Source organism: Rhagoletis pomonella, unplaced genomic scaffold (assembly GCF_013731165.1).
Source record: "Rhagoletis pomonella isolate Grant_MI unplaced genomic scaffold, Rhpom_1.0 Rhpom_scaffold_00002, whole genome shotgun sequence".
In the NCBI taxonomy this organism is placed as follows: Eukaryota; Metazoa; Arthropoda; class Insecta; order Diptera; family Tephritidae; genus Rhagoletis; species Rhagoletis pomonella.
In genome coordinates, this window is record NW_023458556.1 from 14,758,659 (window position 1) to 14,780,262 (window position 21,604).

At 38.7% G+C, this 21,604-nt stretch overlaps 3 protein-coding genes across 5 annotated transcripts; 2 read left to right on the forward strand and 1 right to left on the reverse strand.

Annotated features, from left to right (window-relative positions):
* Nucleotides 1-3,055: 3,055 nt before the first annotated feature.
* LOC118733117 (chromosome-associated kinesin KIF4A) lies at nt 3,056-8,971 on the forward strand (the record flags this gene model as incomplete). Its single annotated transcript, XM_036462345.1, is given in 7 exon segments — nt 3,056-4,051; nt 4,143-4,294; nt 4,606-5,971; nt 6,044-6,869; nt 6,935-7,069; nt 7,138-7,583; nt 8,541-8,971. Coding segments are annotated over 7 exon segments (3,651 nt in total). The 3' UTR covers nt 8,596-8,971.
* Nucleotides 8,972-9,278: 307 nt separating this feature from the next.
* LOC118733118 (follicle cell protein 3C-1) lies at nt 9,279-10,812 on the reverse strand. Its single transcript, XM_036462347.1, has 3 exons — nt 10,558-10,812; nt 9,552-10,495; nt 9,279-9,496 (listed from the first exon to the last, which is right to left on the reverse strand). The coding sequence occupies exons 1-3, from the start codon at nt 10,607-10,609 to the stop codon at nt 9,314-9,316; spliced, it is 1,179 nt and encodes a 392-aa protein (XP_036318240.1). The 5' UTR covers nt 10,610-10,812; the 3' UTR covers nt 9,279-9,313.
* Nucleotides 10,813-14,343: 3,531 nt separating this feature from the next.
* On the forward strand, nt 14,344-15,256 carry LOC118733119 (thioredoxin domain-containing protein 17). 3 transcript variants are annotated; one of them, XM_036462348.1, is made up of 4 exons: nt 14,344-14,546; nt 14,608-14,783; nt 14,852-14,936; nt 15,021-15,256. In XM_036462348.1, exons 1-4 carry the CDS (start codon nt 14,377-14,379, stop codon nt 15,175-15,177), a joined length of 588 nt encoding a protein of 195 aa, XP_036318241.1. In that variant the 5' UTR covers nt 14,344-14,376; the 3' UTR covers nt 15,178-15,256. The 3 variants fall into 3 exon arrangements, with proteins under 3 accessions (XP_036318241.1, XP_036318242.1, XP_036318243.1); XM_036462349.1 differs by having other exon boundaries at nt 14,350-14,546; nt 14,611-14,783; XM_036462350.1 differs by having other exon boundaries at nt 14,418-14,546; nt 14,595-14,783.
* Nucleotides 15,257-21,604: the final 6,348 nt, after the last annotated feature.

The following is a 21,604-nucleotide window of genomic DNA, read 5'->3' on the forward strand; positions in this document are numbered from 1 at the left end:
GTTTGATCAAACGTGAACATGGTGGCCAGAAAATCATAAAATTAATTTTTTTTTTTCAAATTTCCCTCAAACGGCGTGTTAAATCCCCCCGTGCACAACACAAATGGATTGAAGCAAAGAGATATTTCGCTTGGTTTGTCAAGCCGCTTTTGTTGTGTATTTCCATATATGAATACTCCCGTAAGTATTACATATATGTGTACTTCGCTCTTAATGCCACTTTTTCAGTGCCAGTTTAAAGAGCGAAATACACAACACAAGCGGCTTGACAAACCAAGCGAAATTTCCCTTTGCTTCAAGCCATTTGTGCTGTCTATGGGGTGTTTGAAGGTTTGACAAACCGCTTGAGGGAAATTTGAGCAAAAATCAAATTTTTTTGATTTTCTGGCCGCCATGTTGACGTTTGATCAAACCGCTTGCGATGTGGATGGTAAAATCGCCTCAATTGCAACTGAAATTTCACCAAGTGAAGACGTAAGGGAGAATAATGGAAGAAAACTAAAATGTTTTACATTGTTAACCGAAAGAAAACTAAAATTCTGTGCTTGAACGACTCATGTTTGCATGGTCTATGGCAAAATGGGAAAAGTATGTTTGACAAGCCGCTTGTGTGGTGTATTTCGCTCTTAAGCTTAGATTAAGTAAATTGACAGCTGGCTGTCATTTGATTGGCGGATCGTAGTTTAAACCAACCAGAACGGGCGTTTAAGCTACGGCCGCGCACTGAAAAACTGGCTCTTAGAGTACAACTCCACAACAAGCTTTTCAGGCGTTCAGCTCAGTGTTGCCGTTTGCTAATTTTCCAGCGAAGTGAAACCACACTAAAATTGAAGTGTTTCGGAGTGACTTCGGAGGGAAAGTGAAGTGATTATTGAAGTTACGACTTTCGACCATAACTAGGGGTGTGGGGTTTTTCGATTAGGTTATTTATCACCTGATTGGTTAATCCATTATTTTTTTATCACAATAAAATTAATCTTTAACCTTTATTAATTTATAATGTTTTTTGTTGTTGTGCAAATTTATTGCTAGAATATCTTTAAAATCACAATGTTTCAAACCTTGAGGAAAGAAAATCAAGAATTATAGTTCACTGATGATATTAACACTAAGATATAATTAATCGATTATCGATTTATGTATGAAAACTAAAATATATTTGTCATTTGCATCAACTACTTACAAAATAATTATGAAACTTTATCCATCCATTCATTTCTGTTCGTTTTACAATTATACATGTGAAAATGAAAATCAAAATGACTTCTTCCAAATAACCGATGCCAGATCGGAGATTTACTTTATTAGGCGTCTTTCTACTAGCTTTTTGCGAAAAGTTACTTTGCCATACTTACTACTTAACACGAATTTCAGCAAAAGATTGTTGATTTTGGTTAAATAAATCAATTATTTCAAAGAAGTTTTTATTTATCTTGGAGATAAATCTTTTATTTATCTGGAGGATAAATCTAAATCTATAAATTTATAAATTTACGTACTTTGGTGAAGTAAAACAAAGTAAAATGAAGTGACAAAGTGAAGGCTTCCAAAGTAAAGTGAAAACCTTCAATTGAAGTGACAGCGGCAGCACTGGTTCAGCGCTTTTCAGGCTTGCAGCTTGTGGTGGAGGAGTTGTACTCCCAAAATTGTTGTCAGCCATTTAATCGCAAAACGTAGGTAAAATTGTACATTAAAACGCTTTACAAAGTGTTTTCATGTTAAATTAACTTTTCTTTAGTTAGAAAAAAAAAATAGAAAATAATAGTGCTCGTGATTAGAGATTCGAATTTCGATACGATACGATACCATATCGATACTTTTGGCATTCAATACCGATATTTTGTACTCGATAGTTTTATAAAAAAAATTTTCGAAATCGAGCACCAGAACCCCGGTATCGTATCGAATATCATAAACTTATATTACAAAGATTATATGATTAACAATTCTTTCCGATATAAATTGGGTTTTTAAAGAGCTTTTGTGTACTATCGTTAGGACTGCATGTGGAGGGATCGGAACCTGCGGTCTCGGTGTTTTAAATCAACACCACGACATCTACGTGTAAAAGTAATATTAGATTGGCGCTTACACAATATATTAGTGTTCCGTCGAGCTTCTCCTCTGATTTGTCGCGCGTATGCGTATGCCTTTCAAATTCACAGTCTTTATTTAACTGTTTAAAAGTACGATCTTTGAAAAGAAAAAAACTAAACTTAGATGATTCTACCTGTGTGTCAGATGTAAAAAGACCTGCATCTGATAACACAAGTTTAAAAACACAAATTTTCTCCTTAATAAATAAACATAACAATCTTATAACAGGTCTTCGTTTTGACCAAGTCGTAGTAAAAAAACACATATTTTTGAAGTTAATTTCTTATATTTTTTCTATTTCCACGTTGGATAGATTGGGTACTGGTATTTGTTTTGACGGACCCGATTCCGGATTCAATCGCTTTAGGGTCGTACTAGAACGGTCGGAGGTTTTAAAATGATTCTCAAAAATTGGTGGCAAAAACATGGGGCAAGATAGCTCCCATTGTTTTTTTTTAAATATTCGTCGTTCGGTGCGATGAACACGCAACACTCTTGCCTAAAAACCACGTATGCGGCATTATAAGTTTTTTCGCTTTCTATATTTCTTTTTTGTTAATATTTTCTTGTAATCACGATTTCAAAAAAATAAAAATTAAATTCAAGCTACCAAAAAAGTTAAAAAAGTAACAACAAATTTCAAAATTTTAACTAACACACTCAAGCAATACGGATATGACATTTCATGTCATTACTTGGCGTACGCCTACGCCACGGAGACAAATATCAGCGTAACCAATACGTATTTATTTAGTCTTGACAGCATTGTCCAATGTAAACACGGCGTTATTCAAAACACTTCATTTCACGAATTAAGGCGGTGCATTAACGGTACCATTTTTGAATTCATGAAATGAAGAATTCATGAATTCGGTCGCATTTTCATATATTAATATTATTTTATATCCAAAATTTATATTTTCCATCGCATTAAAATTTGCCTTTCAATATATTCTAGCTTGAAATGTTGATCTGGCAGTTCGCCATTCCAGTTGATCTATTACATTCCCCCGCTGAATGGAAGGTGCATACGACAGCTTCAGCGACAGCTAACGGCGGCGCCATTTCAAATTTTTCAGTTCTTGCAAAAGGGCTTTTGTGTGGATTCCTGCATATTTTTTCCATAGCTGTTGTGTTTATTCTTTAAATCTGTGTTAATTTTTAATATTTAGTGAGAGAGCCATAGCCCGGAAATTATTTCCATTAGAAGCCGTGATAAATTTTTTACAGAAAAATCAATAATCGTATTTGGGTTAAAAATCTTTAAATTAAATAAACACATAATGGCCGACGCAGATAACGTACGCGTTGCGGTGCGAATTAGGCCGCTCGTGTCTTTGGAACGTGAGCGTGGTTGTCAGGAGGCTGTGGAGCGCGTCGGTGATTCCTCACAAGTAATAGTCAACCGTACAGAAACATTTACCTTCAATTATGTGTTTAATGCTCATGATACACAAGAATATATATATGATGTGATTGTGACGGACCTATTGGACAAATTTTTCTCGGGTTTTAATGCCACAATACTTGCATATGGCCAGACTGGATCTGGAAAGACTCACACGATGGGCACAGCCTTTGATGGGGAGTTGGATGAAAATGCTGGCGTTATACCACGTATAATGCGCGACATATTTGAGCGCATTAAAAAGTTGGCAGAAGAATACGACTTCGTTGTCAAATGTTCTTTTATGGAGTTGTACCAGGAACAACTATACGACTTACTATCGGACCAGGCACGCGATCATGCTATAGTGGAGATGCGTGAAAATCGCAATGGTGTTATCATGCCTGGGCTGACTGAAAAGCAGGTGACATCGGTGAACGAGACAACTAATTGCCTGTTGCGCGGGTCTGCAGGACGCGCTGTGGCGGCTACAGCAATGAACGAGCAATCCTCACGGTCACATGCGATTTTCACTATCACGGTTGAGGCTACCAAGAAAGATGAAGCGTATGTATTTTTTTTTACTAAGATCGTACTGTTGGATGTAGTTGTAGTAAATATTGATTTAAACGCATTATTCTTTACCCTTTCTGCACAGGAACACAGTAACTACCTCCAAGTTTCATTTAGTTGATTTGGCTGGGTCGGAACGTTCAAAGAAGACACAAGCCACCGGTGACCGCTTCAAAGAGGGCGTAAAAATAAATCAGGGTCTTTTGGCTTTGGGGAACGTAATATCTGCACTTGGTTGTAAGTACTGTTTAATTTTAATTTTAAAGATAACTTCTTTACTTAAATATAGCAAACGGAATGAATATTTTCTAGGCAGGAATTGAACATTTTCTTTAACAAAAACAATTAATACAAATCCATGGCGCAATAATAATAGTAGTTTTTCAACAAGTACAAATGGATTTTCGTCTCTTTATTGTAGTATTCCGAAAGAATCTTAAATTTTACTACTACTTTTTTGTTTCATCACCTATGTTATGTAAATTCCTATAGAAGAATTTATCTTCAAGTTTATTAAGAAAATTAACTTATCTCGTTATTTCTTACAGCTGGTCAGGGCTCTGGTTTCGTTCGTTATCGTGATTCTAAGCTGACTCGTTTGTTGCAAGATTCTCTTGGCGGCAATTCGATCACACTTATGATTGCCTGCGTTAGTCCGGCCGACTATAATGTTGCCGAGACCTTAAGTACTCTACGCTATGCAGACCGTGCCCGAAAGATTAAAAATAAGCCAATCGTTAACCAAGACCCTCATGCCGCTGAAATTAATCACCTCAAAAGTATCATACAGAAGTTGCGTGTCGAACTGTTGGCCGCGGGGGGTGGCACCACCACAATGAGTAGCTCCCTTAATAGCGCACTGCAAAGCATGCCAACGCCCCCTGTAGGCGCTAGCATTTCAAATGTCAATGGTGAAATTGCAAAAAAATATCAAGTGCTCCAAGAAAAATATCACACCCTTCAGCAACAATTACAAACCACTCTCCACGATGTAGCAGAACATGAAATGCGTGCTCACCTCACAGAGGAGGCACACGAAAAGCTAAAAATTCAACTGAACGACCTCAAGGCAATCGCAGTAGATTTGGGGAAAAACTACAAACTGAATGCGCCCACAGAAGAGCAGGAAGCCACTGCAGAACGCATCAAACAATTGAATCAGTTGGTGGACGGTCTAGACGGGGAATTAGAACGCACTCAGGCGGAAATAGAAAATCACAAACGTGCTACGATGAATGGCAGCATTGGCGGTGGAGACGAAGAAGATACCAGTGGTGCACTCCTTGAAGTTCACTCCCAAATGCAAGAGCAAACTGATGCATACACCCACATACAAATGGACTTCAAAGAACAGTTGAGGCGCATCAATCGGGAACTCAACCTAAAAGAAGAGCTGCATCAACGCGTTGCTGGAAATTTAGTTAAATTCTGCACTCTGGAAGACAATAACGAAGAGAAGTTCAAGGAATGTGAGAAAAAAATACAAGAGCTTGAAGACGAAAGAAATCAGTTGCTTGACAAATTGCGTCATGTTAAAGAAAATGCTTCCGCAAAACTGGCAGAGGAACGCCGCAAGCGCCTACAAACACTCGAACAAGAGATCAGCGAAATGAAACGAAAGAATATGCAACAAGCCAAACTGCTAAAGGTGCGTGAGAAGGAGACGCAGAAGATACAGAATCTGCATACAGAAATACAGGCGATGAAAGAGTCTAAAGTAAAATTAATACGCGCTATGAGACAAGAGTCAGAAAACTTCCGCCAATGGAAAATGTCCAGAGAGAAAGAACTGATCCAGCTGCGCAACAAAGATCGTAAACTAAAGAACGAAATGGCGCGAAAGGAAGCATTGCACACAAAACAACGTAATGTTTTGAAACGCAAGTGCGAAGAGGCTCTGGCCATCAACAAACGGTAAAAATTCCCTGTTCCCTAAGTTCCTCCTTTTATCGATACTTACATTCTTCTTTTTTTGCTTTTTTGCAGGCTTAAAGACGCAATCGACAGACAGCGTGCCGCTCAAACTCAACGACAAAAGACTCACTCGTCAAAAGATGGAAATACGGCTAGTAATAAGATCGATCAAGTGATTTCGTTGGTTGAACGTGAATTAGAGGTAATTGTTTCGTTCATCGATGCGGAACACACACTGGAACAGTTGATGGAAGATCGTGGCATTATTAGCGCTCGCATTGCAGAATTACAAAATCAAAAACTCGCACCAGGCAGCGTCCCATCCCAAGAACTGCCAACGCTTAAAGAAGATCTCGAAATGCGCAATGCACAGATAACCGATTTGCAGCAAAAAGTATACACGGTCGATCTTGAGGGGCGCATGCGCTCCTTGTACGATAACATACAGAACGTTGCCGAGGCGCGTGCTATGATGCGCCAATTGCTCAAGTCGATTTCGGTTATGCGACGCGAACATGCCGTTCGTTTGCAGGAACAAAAGATGGCCTTAGATGAGCAGACTGCGCTGCGAGAGTCAGCCGAGCAAGCAAGCGCAGTAGCAACTAAACGTATGCGTCTAATGGAGTTGGAACACGAGGAGGCCATTGCCGATCGGGAGAATACATATGAGGATAAAATAGCAGTACTTTTGAGAGAATTACATAATGCACCACTGCTGGCTGTAGGCACGGGTGACAAACTAACACCAGAACAGGAGGAGCGATTCAAAATCCAAGAGGAACAATTGAATAAAATGGAAGCGATGCGCGAGGAATTGGAGGAATACAAACAAATGGTAAATGAGTTGAAATTAGCGGTGCAAGCGAAGGGTACACGCAAAACAGAGGTTTTCAAAAAGGTGAGCAAATGGCTGCACAGGGGGTTGACGCACACAAACTAGATGAGTATCGTTGTTGTTTGCAGCTAAAATCAAATCCAGAAACTGTAGTAATTACTGATGAAATCTTCCTTTCGAGTGAAACCGACACCGACGACGACCACCGTGATCCGGACTGGGGAAACACGCCGGCAGTTAAACATGCCAAACGATTACACCCTGTAAGTAAATTTATGCCCCGTTAACATATTAATTATTACAGTTTTCTCGTGTGCGTTACATCTAACAGCGTAACACCAAAAACACGACCAAAAACACTAGCTCCGGCAATGAAACACTCACTACAGAAGCCGTTGACACCGAAGTGAAGTTGATGCAACAAATACAACAACAAGAAGCGAAGCTCAATGTAGGAAAAAGGAAACATAAGTCTTGCAAATGTCGTGTTGGAGGTTGTGTTACCAAGCGTTGTGGATGTTCTGCAGGAGGTGTTAAGTGCACAGAAAAGTGTTTATGCAAAGGTTGCAAAAATCACGAACAGGGTGACATCAGTGAAAACAAAGAGAATGACGGTTCTTTCATTAGCAATAGCACTGACAATAGTCAACAGCAGATCAATGAGCAGTCGCTGGAGCGGACACCGCCCAAAGCTAACGTTTCCGATAGCATTGATGAAAGCAAGGATTCTACTTTTGTAAAGCCCAACCCCGCCTATCTAACACCGAAAATGGCCAGGTAATTGATGATTTACTTTCCGCTTAAATTACCTACATACATATTTGCATGTTTTAGTTTTCATTATAATTATCTTTTGGCAGTGAAATTTGCAAAATCATTAATCGATAATCGTTCTGCCAAGCCAAAGTAAAAAATTCTCGGTGAATTTGGGCGTTTTTTTTTTCTAAAAAAAGGTTGTCTTTTCATTGCCCTCTCCTTAGTGTTTGTGTGACGAGGGCAATGCAAAGGTAACATTTTCGTTAAAAAGAAATCGCGATTAAAATATACATACATAGTATATGACATAGAGACTATGGTTTATGAGAGTTATTTCAACACTTTCTGTGAACAGAAAATTGGGTTATAGAAGACTCGAACTATCCATGCAACATCGCAAACAAGTCCCTCAGTTTTAGATATATCCACTGGAATTTGGTTCGGTTGCTTCTTTAAACTGATGTTCTGATACGAGATTTTGCTTTAAAGCTCCTTAACTTAAGCAGGCAGCCAACATGAAATTTCGCGGTTTTTTCACTTAAAGTGAGGTATTCAGGTAGGTTCTGCAATTCAATTCCAAGTGAATTTCTAACTCGCTTTGAATTCAAATGCGCAGGGGTTGAAATGCACCCGGAAGTGCAGAACCTGCCTGATTGTTCTCATATCTTACACCCTTTTCAAAAGAGGTTCAACTCGAACATCATTACGATATGTACTATTTGCTTTGCCGTCATTGAATTGCTCATTTTTTGCCGGTTAATGCATAGTTTTGGCTTAACAGATAAAAAAAAAAAAAATTCCCACTCCATTCAAGTACATATGTATTTCTTAAATCATTGGTTGTTCATTTTCACCTATTCGCTTATGTAAATAGTCCAACTGTCGTTACAAGATACGCTCGTTTTTTAATTATTCTATACCTCTAATAAAATTAAATTTTCTTTTTTTTTTGTTTTCAAATTTGGTCCGTACTTTCAGATTATCCACGATATCCTTCGATTTGCCTTCTTCCAAGAAGAAATTTTTCGAGTGAAGACGTCTCAAACTACAATATGACTAGACTTGTTGCAAATCAACCACAATTTAGGTTGAGGGAGGAACTGATTTTCATTCATATTATTTTCATTTAATATTTTAATTAAGGTTTTTCCATAGCTCTTAATCTCTACATTTCGCATGTCGGCATTTACTGCATCGTTAAATACATATGTACACATTTTTTAGTTATTTAAGGCCCAATGCAACTAATGCCCCTCCTCCAGTCACCTACAATGTGATTGCTCTCGCTATGGTAAACAACAACAATAATTACATTAAGCTGTAAACCTCTTTAGCCAAAAACAATTATATAACAGAAATATTATTTTCCTTATCTATGTATATTTTGGGCAAATTAAAAAAAAAAAAAACAAATACAAATACTTTGAATATATGAGCAAACTATTAAGCAAAATACATAAAAAAAATGAGAAATCAACAAAATAAGTACATTTTCAATACTAAGCTAGCTTATTAGTACATACTTTTATGTTCGTTCACGTTTACTTGTACTTTTTATCCCATTTACGGTAAATGTTCTCAGTTTTTGATCATTCTCATATTTATGTATTGTTATTGTACTTATATACATGTATTATTTTAATCATATTAAAAAATAGCTTACGAAAAAGCCTCTTATGTCTTACGTAATAAAACACAATTATAAATTACATAGATTCTAAGCATATTTCTTTATTCATAATTTCAACATTTCAAACAAGTGGACAAGGATATGGTTGGTTATTGCGGCAGCAGTACTCTTTTCCAGCCGCTAAATTTGTATTGAACCACTGATTTCGACAGTTCTTGATGAAGAGGTAGGCACGCTCTTTTCGGCAGTCACGATTTAGGGTTGCGCACAATATATTAGCCGAATTGGGCAAATGCTGCACTATCTACTGGAAGAATAGGTGTCTCATATAGGTCACATTAAATTTTATGCATACTTACAGATTCAAGGCACTTGGTTTGACATTGTTTCTGACCTACGGCATTACAAGGAAAGGTGCGGTCTAATTCGTTGGTTATCACTGGTGCACCCTCTGGTTGTTCTTTTGAGCTCCGCTTAATTTGTGATGTAAGGAAGACGCCGCAAGTACATGGCACGGGGCGGCCACTTTCGGTTGTTGTTGATGTTGTCCTCTTACTGGATTTCGTTGGCGAGCTGCGAGTGCCTTGTAAACGGGGTGCAATTAGTAACTCTGGTGTTGGCATTGGGAAGAGTTCTTCAATTTCGTCATTTGCCTCTACATGAGTGACAACATGGGTGCTGCTCTGTGCTTCAGCATCATCGGCGAAATCGCATAGGCCTTGCTGCTTGCATAATTGCTGCTGTGCTTCCAATGTGTTATTCACGACTGGCTCTACATGGGGCAATAAATCTACATCTGCTGCTGATGAACCCATTCCGTTTATCACCATATAAGGCAAATGTGCTTCAGTTTCGTCCTCCAGTCGTTTATCCATAAAAGCCGGTTCTGTATCGGGTACTCTAATGGACGCCTCTGTGCCAACACTGTCAATGTTTCTGTCTATAATTGTCTCGTGTGCGATCAAATCAATCTCTGTTGGTATTGGCGTTGTTGTTTCTTCCATTGTGGGTTCTGTGGGCGCTGGGGCCTGTGCCATTGTGGGAATGGTGCTAGTGGTGGTCGTAGTGCTGGTAGCGGAGCTTGTGTTGGTACTTGTCCCGGCGGCTGCAAAGATGGGCACTTTCCTGCTAAAGTCCGGCTTTAACTTGTAGCGTCTATCCTTAAACAGATTTGCTTTGCCAAAGATCGGTTTCTTGTATGCAATTTTCATAGTGCCTGCTTCCACATCCTGACTTAAACTGGAAATCGCGAATGCTAGTGCTAATAAACTTAGTGTTGTCACACCTAGGCTCCTTAAAAATACTGCAATTGTTAAAAAAGCATTTAGTAATTAGTTGCAATTTTAATAAAAGAAGTATGTTTACCCATTACGCTGTTTGCACCTCTTCGCTCCCAGTGTTTCAAAATTATGCTCATCCCATAGTGTACTCCGCTGTTTAAATATCTTGTATGTCTTTGGTTTAATTTGTAATAGCAGTATTTTGAATTCGGTTGTACTAAGCATATTTTTTCCAGTAGTTTACATTTTTCTGTCGAGTCTGCAAGGTTGACTTACGCGTTTTCTATGGAATATTTGGTCGGTGACTTCGGCCAAGAAGTTCAAGTGTAGTGTAGTTGTTCTGAAACTGGGTCAAGTTTGAAACGAAAATAGTTTTTTTTGTTAATATGCATAATGGGAAAGTTTTTAAAGAGTAGCTTAAAGCGGATTATAAGTCTCAAGTAAAGAAGTTTATATGTATTCCATTGGCAATGGCTCGGTTTCAAGGGTATTAGAACCCAGTTCAAAGTCACTTAGAAAAAATATACACGGTTTTGTACTTTAACCGACGATATGTACATATTAGAGGGCTGCATGAATTCATTCATATACAAAACGAATGAATGATTTTGGCTTCACATTTTTTTTTTTAACTTGAGTGAATACCTGTTCTGATATATGTGTCGACATTGCAATATTCATACAAAGGGCAAAAAAATTGAGTTGAAATAAAAGACAATTTTTTGTATGAATATCCAAAAATACTTTTTCTATGCACTTATATATGTATGTACAAACATAGATATATACTAGAGGGTTGCATGAATTCATTCAAACTTTTAGCTAAACGGAGTACTCAGCGATTTCATGTGAAAAAGAAAATTCGGAATCTTTATGCTCACACCCTTTAGGATTGTTCTATAGCGAAAAAATAAACCCAATTCTTTTTATTTTGAAATTAAATTTATTATTATTTTTTAACAATTTTTTCTTAGTAAATAACTATATTTTATAGGTTCGCCAAAACCCCAAGAAATGCAATACAAAAAATCCTTAGTATTAAAAAATTGTTAAACCAAAGAACGTAAATGTATAAGAAGCGACAACTCGTTAAAGTCGGCGAGTGAGGTCTGAAAGGTTGAGATGAGGAGTTCGCGTCCGTTTTAACATCCATTTTCGTAAATGAATTCGCCGCACATATGGTTTCGCGGCGATAAAGAACGTTAAGAAAAAGTGACCGATGATAGAAATAATCAAATGAAATGAAAAAAACATGGCCGCAGCTCTTTTTGTTTATTTGCTGACGGCATTTAACAATTTGCATGCGCATGTGCATAGATTTACTTTATTTTATAATTTTAAACAAATATAAGTAAATTATTTACATGCGCTATGCAAGACCTTTATAAGCTTCCTCCTTAGTATGGAAGTTGTAATTTATGGATGAAATTACCCTTTTTATTCAACCAAATGTACATTTATAATCAATAAACTTATTAAATATACTCATGCGATTTCCCTCCAAACATATCACATTCATGCAAATACGCGTACGTACATATGTATGTAAAAGCGCATATGCGACTAAAATACAACAATAACAATTTCATTCATAAACGCATGCGCATATTCTTCAAGGTCAAACTCATTCATTCATAAATTCAATTTCCACACATCTCCCCGCAAGCGCATCGCCTACAAGCGCAACCTCTTCGCGAGGGCCACAAAAATTCTAAAATGTAAAATTGAAGAAACCACAGCCAGCCAAATGAAAAGTGGCAAGTCCGCAGTAATATCTGCAAAAATAGCCTATCTCGTGTTAAGCCATTTTTTCTCTAAACTTTTAAATCGCAGCACTTCTTCAAACTTGTATATTATCAATTAGTTGCTTAAGATTTTAATTTAACAAAAAACAAAATAAACATGAATTTTTTGCACAAATGACCCATGATATTTTGTTGTAAACTCAAAACTTCTGAAATCACATACATAAGTGGTTTTACAACAAATGTAATTTGGCAACATGGTTGCCTTCACCAGCTTCGGTCATCAATTTTAAAATTTTTGTAAACCGATCGCTTACGATTTGTTTACAGTTGACTCTAGATACTACGGAGCAACATGTAAAAGAATTAAAAAAATTTAATTATTTTGCATTATTGATAATTGCGAAGCTATGAAGCATGTATAAGTGAGTGTATACATACATACCTATTCTGCGTTGGTAACACAAATATTGTTTACTATCACGAAAAGATTCAAACACAAAATCGTACATTAACCTATTCTGCGTTAGTAATCAGATTTTTTTAGCGCATAATAAAGCTCCTCTCTTTGTTTAAACCCTTTTCGCATTCTGCGCACTTTTGTAACCAGTAAAATTTGTTACCATGAACCAAAAATACAAGATCACGTAAGAACGCGGCGTTGTATTTGTAACTGGTTTTGAGAAAAAAGTTTGCGAAGGCGGGTTCGTCAGCTGAGCGTTTGTTTACATCACAAGCACCACTATTTTACACTTTTATTCAAGTAAAGAAGAGTTAATTCAACATGACAACACATTTTAAATCATTTTGTTGCATAATTTTACCTAAATTGTGCGTTTAAAGTGGCTGACAATAATTTTGGCTAATTTTGGTTTTCGTTGTTTTCTTTGCTTTGTTTACTTTTCGCTCGTTTTCCAGTGAAACAAGATGGCGTAGAACCCGCTAAAAAAAATCGACTTTTTTCACTCCCTTGTTCTTACGTGATCTTGTGTCTTTCGTTCATGATTTGTTACCATCTCATAAGCAGGTAACAAAATATTGCCCCATGAAATATGCAACAACAGAATTTCTACAAAACTTCATACCTGGAATGCTGAATAAATTAAAACGTTACCTATAATTGCGGTTACAAGAAGTGCTAACAATGCTTGGTAACAAAATTTGCTGGTTACAAAATATTCGGTAACAAGCAGATTAGAGCTACAGGAATTCAAGTTAGGAGTGGCCTACTGTAAACGTACATATGTATGCGCGTAAATATGTCAGGACGCGGCATTTTGCAGGAATTTAAGAATTTGTCAAGATAAAGATGGCGGAGGACGTGGGAGAAACGGAGACAACTTATGTTTCACATTTACGCGTTTGTTTTGGCGGAGGATGTGAGAAAGACGGAGACAACTCATGTATCACATTTATGTGTTTATTTTTTGCATGCATATGAACAAAAAATTGGAAAACATTTGTCCAATCGCCCGACACATAACTTTTTTTGCACACTTTAAATATGTAAATTTCCAGATGAAAACAAAACATAAGTACACTCATATATAAATGCATAGATTTCTTATTAAACTAATGCATTTTTATATAAAAGTACGCTGATCTTGTTTAAAATAATGATCACTTTTATCCACATACACCGACAATCGACACTTGTTGATGAACACTTTGCACTCACAAACACCTTTTTATTATTAATATAGACACTTTCACATACAAGCACCTCCGTATTTTACACAAGCACTGAATATTCTATATTTCACACCATAATTTATATATTTTCTAAATTAAATTGCATATTTTCAACCACTTGTGCAAATAACCACAGAAATTCACACACATTTGCCGCTTTTCTTCTGTTTTGCTGGCATATTCCGCATTCGAGGCGAAAATCAAAAATCTGCCGCGGACAGAGTCAAAAGGGAGACGAACTCCTCATCTCAACCTTTCAGATACGGTCAAAATCGTCCCGGCACATTTTCAAAGTAACGAGTTGTCGCTTCTTATACATTTACGTTCTTTGATACGAACTACCAGCTCTTCGCCACCATCTTTGAACAGCTCAGCCCGCATATTTTCAAGTAGCTGAAAACGTAAATGAATATACCGCACTTTTAACTCAATTGGGAGCGAATCTGGTAGCACCACTCATCACAGCTATGACAGTTCCTCCCCAATTCAATCAGCTGATTGCAGCCCACGAAAACAAAAGAAATGCAGATCACAATTCCAATTTGTCAGTTAAACTTGTAAAATTTATAGCAATTACCAAATATAATCTGCAAAATCCGTATCAAATCATAAAGTTGATAACACTGGATTCTAAAAGGTGACAAGCGTCATATAAAAACGAAAAGAAAACAAGTATTAATTTTAGGTTATTCCATCAGTAGCACCAGAGAGGAAGAAGAATCTCCTGAAATGGAAATAATAAAAGTCAGTGGTTACAAAGCATTCCGTGAGATTGTGGAAAAGTTGACACATGAAAGGAGCAACCAAATAAATGTGTATTTTACTGGTGAGAAGGATGCGACTGGAAAGAGTTGGTGCCCTGATTGCAATGACGGTGAGTTGTTTGTCTGAAATGGTACATCATTTTACCTTTTATAAACTACATAAAAATAAATCTTACAGCCGAACCCTTTGTGTTGTCTGCATTGAAGCAACATGCTGATAAGAACTCAGTGTTTGTTGTTGTTGATGTTGGGCCACGCGCATTGTAAGTTGATTGAAAAGTATCTACGCTTGTGTATTTAATATTGTAACCATTGAATATTTTGTTTCTCTCATTATGCATACGTAGTTGGAAAGATATGAAAAATCCTTTTCGTAGCGATTCGGTTGCACCGATCTCTGTCATACCCACATTACTGCGCTGGAAATCGCCTGCACGCTTAGATGGCGAACAATGCGCGAAACCGTCCCTGCTGGAAATGTTCTTCACTGAGGATGTTGACTAAATTCAGATTTTACTCTTAGAAAAATTAAGTATTTTTTTTTTAACTGGAAAATAAAACTGAAAAACAGAATAACTGTTTATAAAAACCTTTATCATTTGAAGAAGAAAATTGTGTAGGTACATAGCACGCGCCACCAACTGTCCACTTGGATACCGCTCCAATATAAATGCGTTATTAGAAGGCGGTAACCAGGTAGTACTATTTGATTTCAATGCGGACCACGAACTCTAGCACCCCAATCTGGGCAATGACCAGCGGGGTACAATGACCCCCGCCAGGGTCGCGGATGATTCTTACAGCTTGCCAGATATAACAATAACTAGCGACCACGTTCGCATCAGACCACCTGCCCAGAGTAGTCGCCATCATCAAAAAAGCAGCCGCCCGCTTCATACCAGCGGCGGGATTCGCAGACGTGCGTGAATGAATCCGCCAGGCTAATCTAGGGCATCCCCGTATCAGGGATATTAGAAACCTGACCAACGAACATAAGCAGAAAGCGTAGAATGAGTATTTCAAGAGAGAGATAAAGCCCGTCGCTGTGAGGTACGTAAAACACACCAACTTCGCCCCCGATGTAACAACCAACGTGCCTCACTACAGAAGAGACGCAGGCAGCTGTTCATGCAGATGCTGAAAAGGCGACGACCTGTGATAGTCGAGTATATCACAGTCGCTTTCGAACTTATCTCTATCTACCCTGATCATTGCCGAAGTGCGGAAATTACAGGATAATTTCCCTTCTCAAGCCAGTGCAGAATGCACCTCAAGCTAGTCGGACACCATCATGGATTTTGGAAAATGCACAGTACCACCGCAATATTGAACATCATCACAACATAAAACAACATCTACCATGTTAGAGGACGGCCCTAGCCGCAGTTGACCTGTCCAAGGCATTCGGCAAGGTGAACAACGCGACCCTCTGTCGACGGGAACACGTCGTTCCCACGATAGTCGGGTCTATGTAACCGGACCCAGATTTATATCTGTCCAAGGACTGTCACTCCAGCAACAACACTCCCCAAAAGACTCTTTGGAGAATTTGTATTCTGTTATAACAACAACAACCCTCTGTCAAGACGTTCTGGACTCGTCGTTTTCAGCTCGTATGAAACTGTGGATAACCAGCTATCTGTGTGGACGCCCTCAAAGCGGTGTACCCTCCCCGAAACTGCTTAATCTCTACATGGCGAAACTCCCTTTGCCGCCGGCTGGAGTCATCTTGGTAAGCTACGCTGATGATGGCCACGGGCCCAAACATTGACAGCCTTTACGAGAAAATAACCGACTCTCACCGATCTATTAAATTACTTTACTATTAGATATCTAAACATCGCCGCGAAGATCAGGCTCGCAATATACGTCTTCGTCTATGACGCCAAAATACTGAAAACCAACCAACCTAAATGCCTGGGAGAGACGTTTGCCAGCCCATTCTCTGCGGACGCCTCAGCCACCTGCATAAAATTACGAGCTAAGAACAAAGTCCTCAAGCCGCTGGAGACAACACTCTCCGCTTACAAAACAATGGGATGGTCAGCGGCAAATTATGCAGGACCAATCTGGTCCGAAGCAATGGTTGACACGCAGTGGAGAAATCTACAAACACCACCAGAATGCAGCTCTACCTACGGCTATAGGCTGCCGTCTCATGTCGTACCATCATCACCTTCACGAAGAAAGCCAGATGCTGGCGGTGAAATAACAATATATACCATGTTATAGAAGTAATTCCTTGTGGGATGTTACCGTGGAAATTACCCCAAAAACGCTGTACTTCAGAACAATATGCCAAGTCGAGGCTCTTCCATGTAGTCCCGTTTGGTTGTGTCGCCTGGAACTAGGTTATTTTCGTCAGGTTTTTTTAATTTTGTCCCAGCATTTTTTTTGTTTTCATGTCGGTCTGTTCTTACGGTCGCCCGCGCTGTCACTGCGCAAGAGAAAAGCCAAGGATATAATAGCGCCGGGTTGTACCGAAACCGAGCCTGCCGATACAGCCATCTATCGAGTAGAAATAGTCAGTCCGTTATGGTAGCGCCCCGTGCCATGGTAAGGGCATCGTTTATCACTGAGGCGATGCGGTATCAGCAAAACTCGTTCAGTAGATGCGGTCCGCTCCGAACCAGGATTATACATTGAAATTGTGGAATTTATCTATGGTCAAAACTTACAAAGATAAGAGAAATATGGGCTTTTTTTTATTTTACCCGATAAAAAATCTCAACAAGCCAGGTCCAAAAATAGATTATTATACACCATTTTAAAGGCCTATATATCCTCTTCTCAGATCATATTCGATCTTTGAAATCGACTAAAAAATAGTCATTCAAAAACTCATAAATCTACCAAATCTTCTAAATGAACTTTAAAAAATGTACAAAAATAGGCAAAAATATTTCTCATAAAGTATTTTCGATATGCACCCTAATGTACATACATATATCTAGGAGCGCATGTGTGTTTTATTGTGATTGAACAGAAACTTTGCCCTATTCGCCTTAATGTGAGTCTGTTGTTATTAATTTGAGCGTTATTGCATCACGTGAATACATTTTAATTCAAACAAAACAATTAGCACTTTATTTGCAAATAAGTCGCATGGCATTTCAATTTATGCATCGTAGTTTCAATGACGCTACAAGTTTCTTGTTGAGGTTGTTATTGTTGTCGTATTATATGCCAGTTGGCAGCGGTATATACAAGTTAAACGCAGACAACTGCTCGCCAATGGCGCCCGGGAATGTCATTGGTGGCCTGTGTTCGAAGATAAACGGCTAGCTCCACGATCTATGTATATGCGCCCTTTTTTTTATATAACAAATCGCCCTTGGGCAAAAAAGGGCGAGCTGTAGCTAGGTATCCAAGACGATGGCAATCCGATAATTGTAAAGGTCAGCGGGGGGCTACTCTGTAATACGCTGTGGAAGATTGCCTATCGTCAATTTCTCAAAGCACCGAACTCCAGACGGGATGCCGACCAATGACGCACTTCTATTGTGAGTCTTTGACGTTTCTTGCTAGCGAGCACAAGCTTATGATTTGTAGACAAATCCTGGTCGGTTTCTATCGCAGGAAACACCTAAAAAAATATTTGTTCTCTCCTCACAAAGACTTCTCATCTAAGTTCGTCAACGTTCACGTGATGAGAGATTTGTAGGGGCGTTTCTGTTCGTCGATACAGGGATTTGCTTTTCAATTGCCTATCGAGCCCAAAGTACCACCTGCTGGCTAGAGTTTTGCTTAGCTTGAATTCCATGCTGGTATTATTGGTAATATCTTGCCCTAGCTCACCGCTAGACCAATCTGTTTCGCTTCTGTTTCTAAACTGGAAAATGCTGCACAGACGTCTCTGGATTTCAGGCCGACGATGTCAATATCATCCAAAGCCATCATAAGCCAGCGTGATGATGCTGTATATGGTACCGTTGCAATTTAGGAGGCTTTCTAGAGTGAAATTGAACAAGTCGCACGAGGCCGAATCGCCTCGTCTAAAAACTTGGTTAGTCTCAGCTATTGTCTTGTTTTTGTGTTCCTTTTAATCTGTTTTAAATCTACTTAATTTAAGAACTAATCGTAGCAGATTGTTGTGTGTAAAATAGCCAAGGTGCTCGTCTCTCAACACATCGCGACCACAAACCTCATGCCTACCCTTTTCAAAGGCGGGACAGAGACAGAAAAAGTGTTTCGGCGTCTCACATCCTCTTCAAGCCAGCAACGGCAAATGGGGTTGGCATGTATGCCGATCACAATCAGGTGTTTGTGCCAGCTGAAGTGTCAACAACCTCACAAGTACTCTGCCGTCCAATCTACTCAATGAAAAAAATACCTCCGAGATTCTGGGAAAAATGAGTTTCGCCCACCTGCATCCTCTTGAAGCCTCCCATTAATTGCTGATGAAATATACACCCAGTTTCTGATGGTGGCTTCGAATACCTGGTCTCTGCCTTATTACCAGATACTCCCGAATGACCTGGAGTCCAGAGTATGACAAGCTTGTTATATTTTCGAACATAACTTAGTCCAGCCTTGTATTTTTGAACCAGGCCGGAAGTATTCAGAGGGCTGACTAATGCCTTCCGCGCAGCTTGGCTGTCATCGCAGACATGTACACTCCTGCTTCTCCACCTATTTTACATCACTTAGTCCATGGAATGGATGATTGCAAATACCTCGGCTTGGAATATCGAGGCATATTTTCCAAGAGAAAAGTGAAGCTCATCCCCATTATCTTCATTATAGACACCAGATCCTGACCCAGTGCCAGTTTTGGAGTTATCAGTATAGATTCGACAGTGTGTGAGCTTGGGCTCAATATTGGAATCAAGCCAAGCATTCAGCCTAGGGAAACTCAAGCTTGTAGAATATTCTCAGCAAAGGTGGCGTACTATTCTGAGGCATTGAAAAGACACTTATGTCTAGATACCTACTACCAAAAGTCTCCGCTTCGCCCCACTCAGTATCATTATCTTACCAACATCTACTTCTTTTAAGCCTGCAGGTGACCTTTAAGGCCTGCCCATGTACAAAGCGATGGTAAGTGCAAGAGCAGCGCCAGGCGTTGTAGAGCAAGTTCCCGTAGAGCAAGAGCACACGCCGACTATTTTTTGAAGCGGATTTCTCACGCTATTGGTTGACAGCTTCTTCAGGTGTAGATCCAGAGAATACCCCAAGGCCTATTTAGATTGCCGAAATGCCACAAATGATTTGGAGGTCTTATGCTCAACTTGAGACTTCCTTCAAAGTTTGGCATCTGGAATTACTCCTACATAGATACTTAACTTCGGGAGATTTGAATTATGACTCTTAAGTTTACTGGGAATTAAACCATCCAACCTTCCCCTTGTAGTGAAGAGCAAATCAGGCAGGCAGGCCAAATCATCTGCACTGGCCTGGACGTATAAACGATAGTCGGAGTAAGAAGAAGGGAATCAATTACCAAGCACCACACCAAAGGGGAAAGCACGCCGTCTTGAGGCCAGCCTGAATCATTACTTACCGATTAAAAAATATAAAATTTGCAAATCAAACTGCATGCTTTCTACTTGAATGACTTAAATTTCATCACCCAGACGCCTCTTATCAATAAACATTATCACCATGGTACCGCTATCTGAAAGTTTATAAATTTGTGTACATACGTATGTATGTACATACATATCTATTACACAAAACTAACTAAAAATTCATAAATTAATTTCACTCAACACATTTGAGTTTCACTCGAAATACTTAGGAGCGTGACTGCTCACGACAGTTAGGATAATTATATAACTCAACTCACTGAGACCGACACAACGCAGTGCATCAATATGTTCTCGTCTCGTAAACGTGATGTACTCAGAGCTGCTGATGATGGTGGAGCACATTGTACGACTTGGAACTGGTCGAAATGACAGCAGCCATGTAATATTTGGATGCAACGGCGGATAAGTACTTTGGACGTCGGACAGAACAGACGAGTGTCGCGTGTCGTCGAGTGTTGTGCGTCCGACCAGTGTTTTTTGTATTGTAATTTAGTGTTTGTGGTATTGTGCGCGGCACCGCGGCGTGTAAAACAAGGAAAACAGAAAGGAAAGAAAAAAAATGGGCGCAGTAAAAATGTCGCGAAAAAAATTTAAAGAAAAAATTAAACAATAAACCTTTTTTTTAAGGATTTGTCAGAGAGCGGTTGTGTTAATGTGCAAACACATAAATATATGGAAAAACATACCTATACTCGCAGTGTTTTAAGTAAGTCTCAAAGCAGTTTGTTTTTTTGGAAAAATCGAAAGTGTTGCATTTCGGCCAACTCGCTGTGCGTATATGTATGTAAATGCGTCGATGTGCGTGTGCGCGCCATGTATGTACATATAAGTGTATGGGTGTGAGTCAGGAGTGTGCGTCTACTTGAGTGTGTGCGCGCAATTTTAACTGTTGCGCTTTAAATTTGTATTACCTAAATTCTTTTCCCGCTGGAGGATTAAGTTATCTATTAAGTATGTGTAAACAAAAAAAAAGTTTAAATACGAAAAATAAGTTTATATAGGAAATATCGTCACTTGAAATGCAAAAAGACGTAACAAACATCGTCAGTGAAACGGAAAAAGGCGTTACTAATTTATTTTTTTTCTTAAAACGATTTAATTCGAAGAAATCCATCATATCAATCAAAAAGTGAATTTTGAATCTTTTATTAGTTACGAATTTTTGCATTTCAGCGACGATGTTTGTTACGTCTTTTTGCATTTCAGGTGACGATATGTATAAATCGATAATGCTAGCAGAAACGCTTAAATTTATTAAATAAATATTTTTGGTTGCTGAAATGAGTAATCTCAGGCTTAAAAAAGAAAAAATAAATAAAATACATACTATGTGAACAACTAATATAACGAGCAAATGGTTAAATTTGAAGTGATAATAACATTATTAAAAGGTTTTAAAA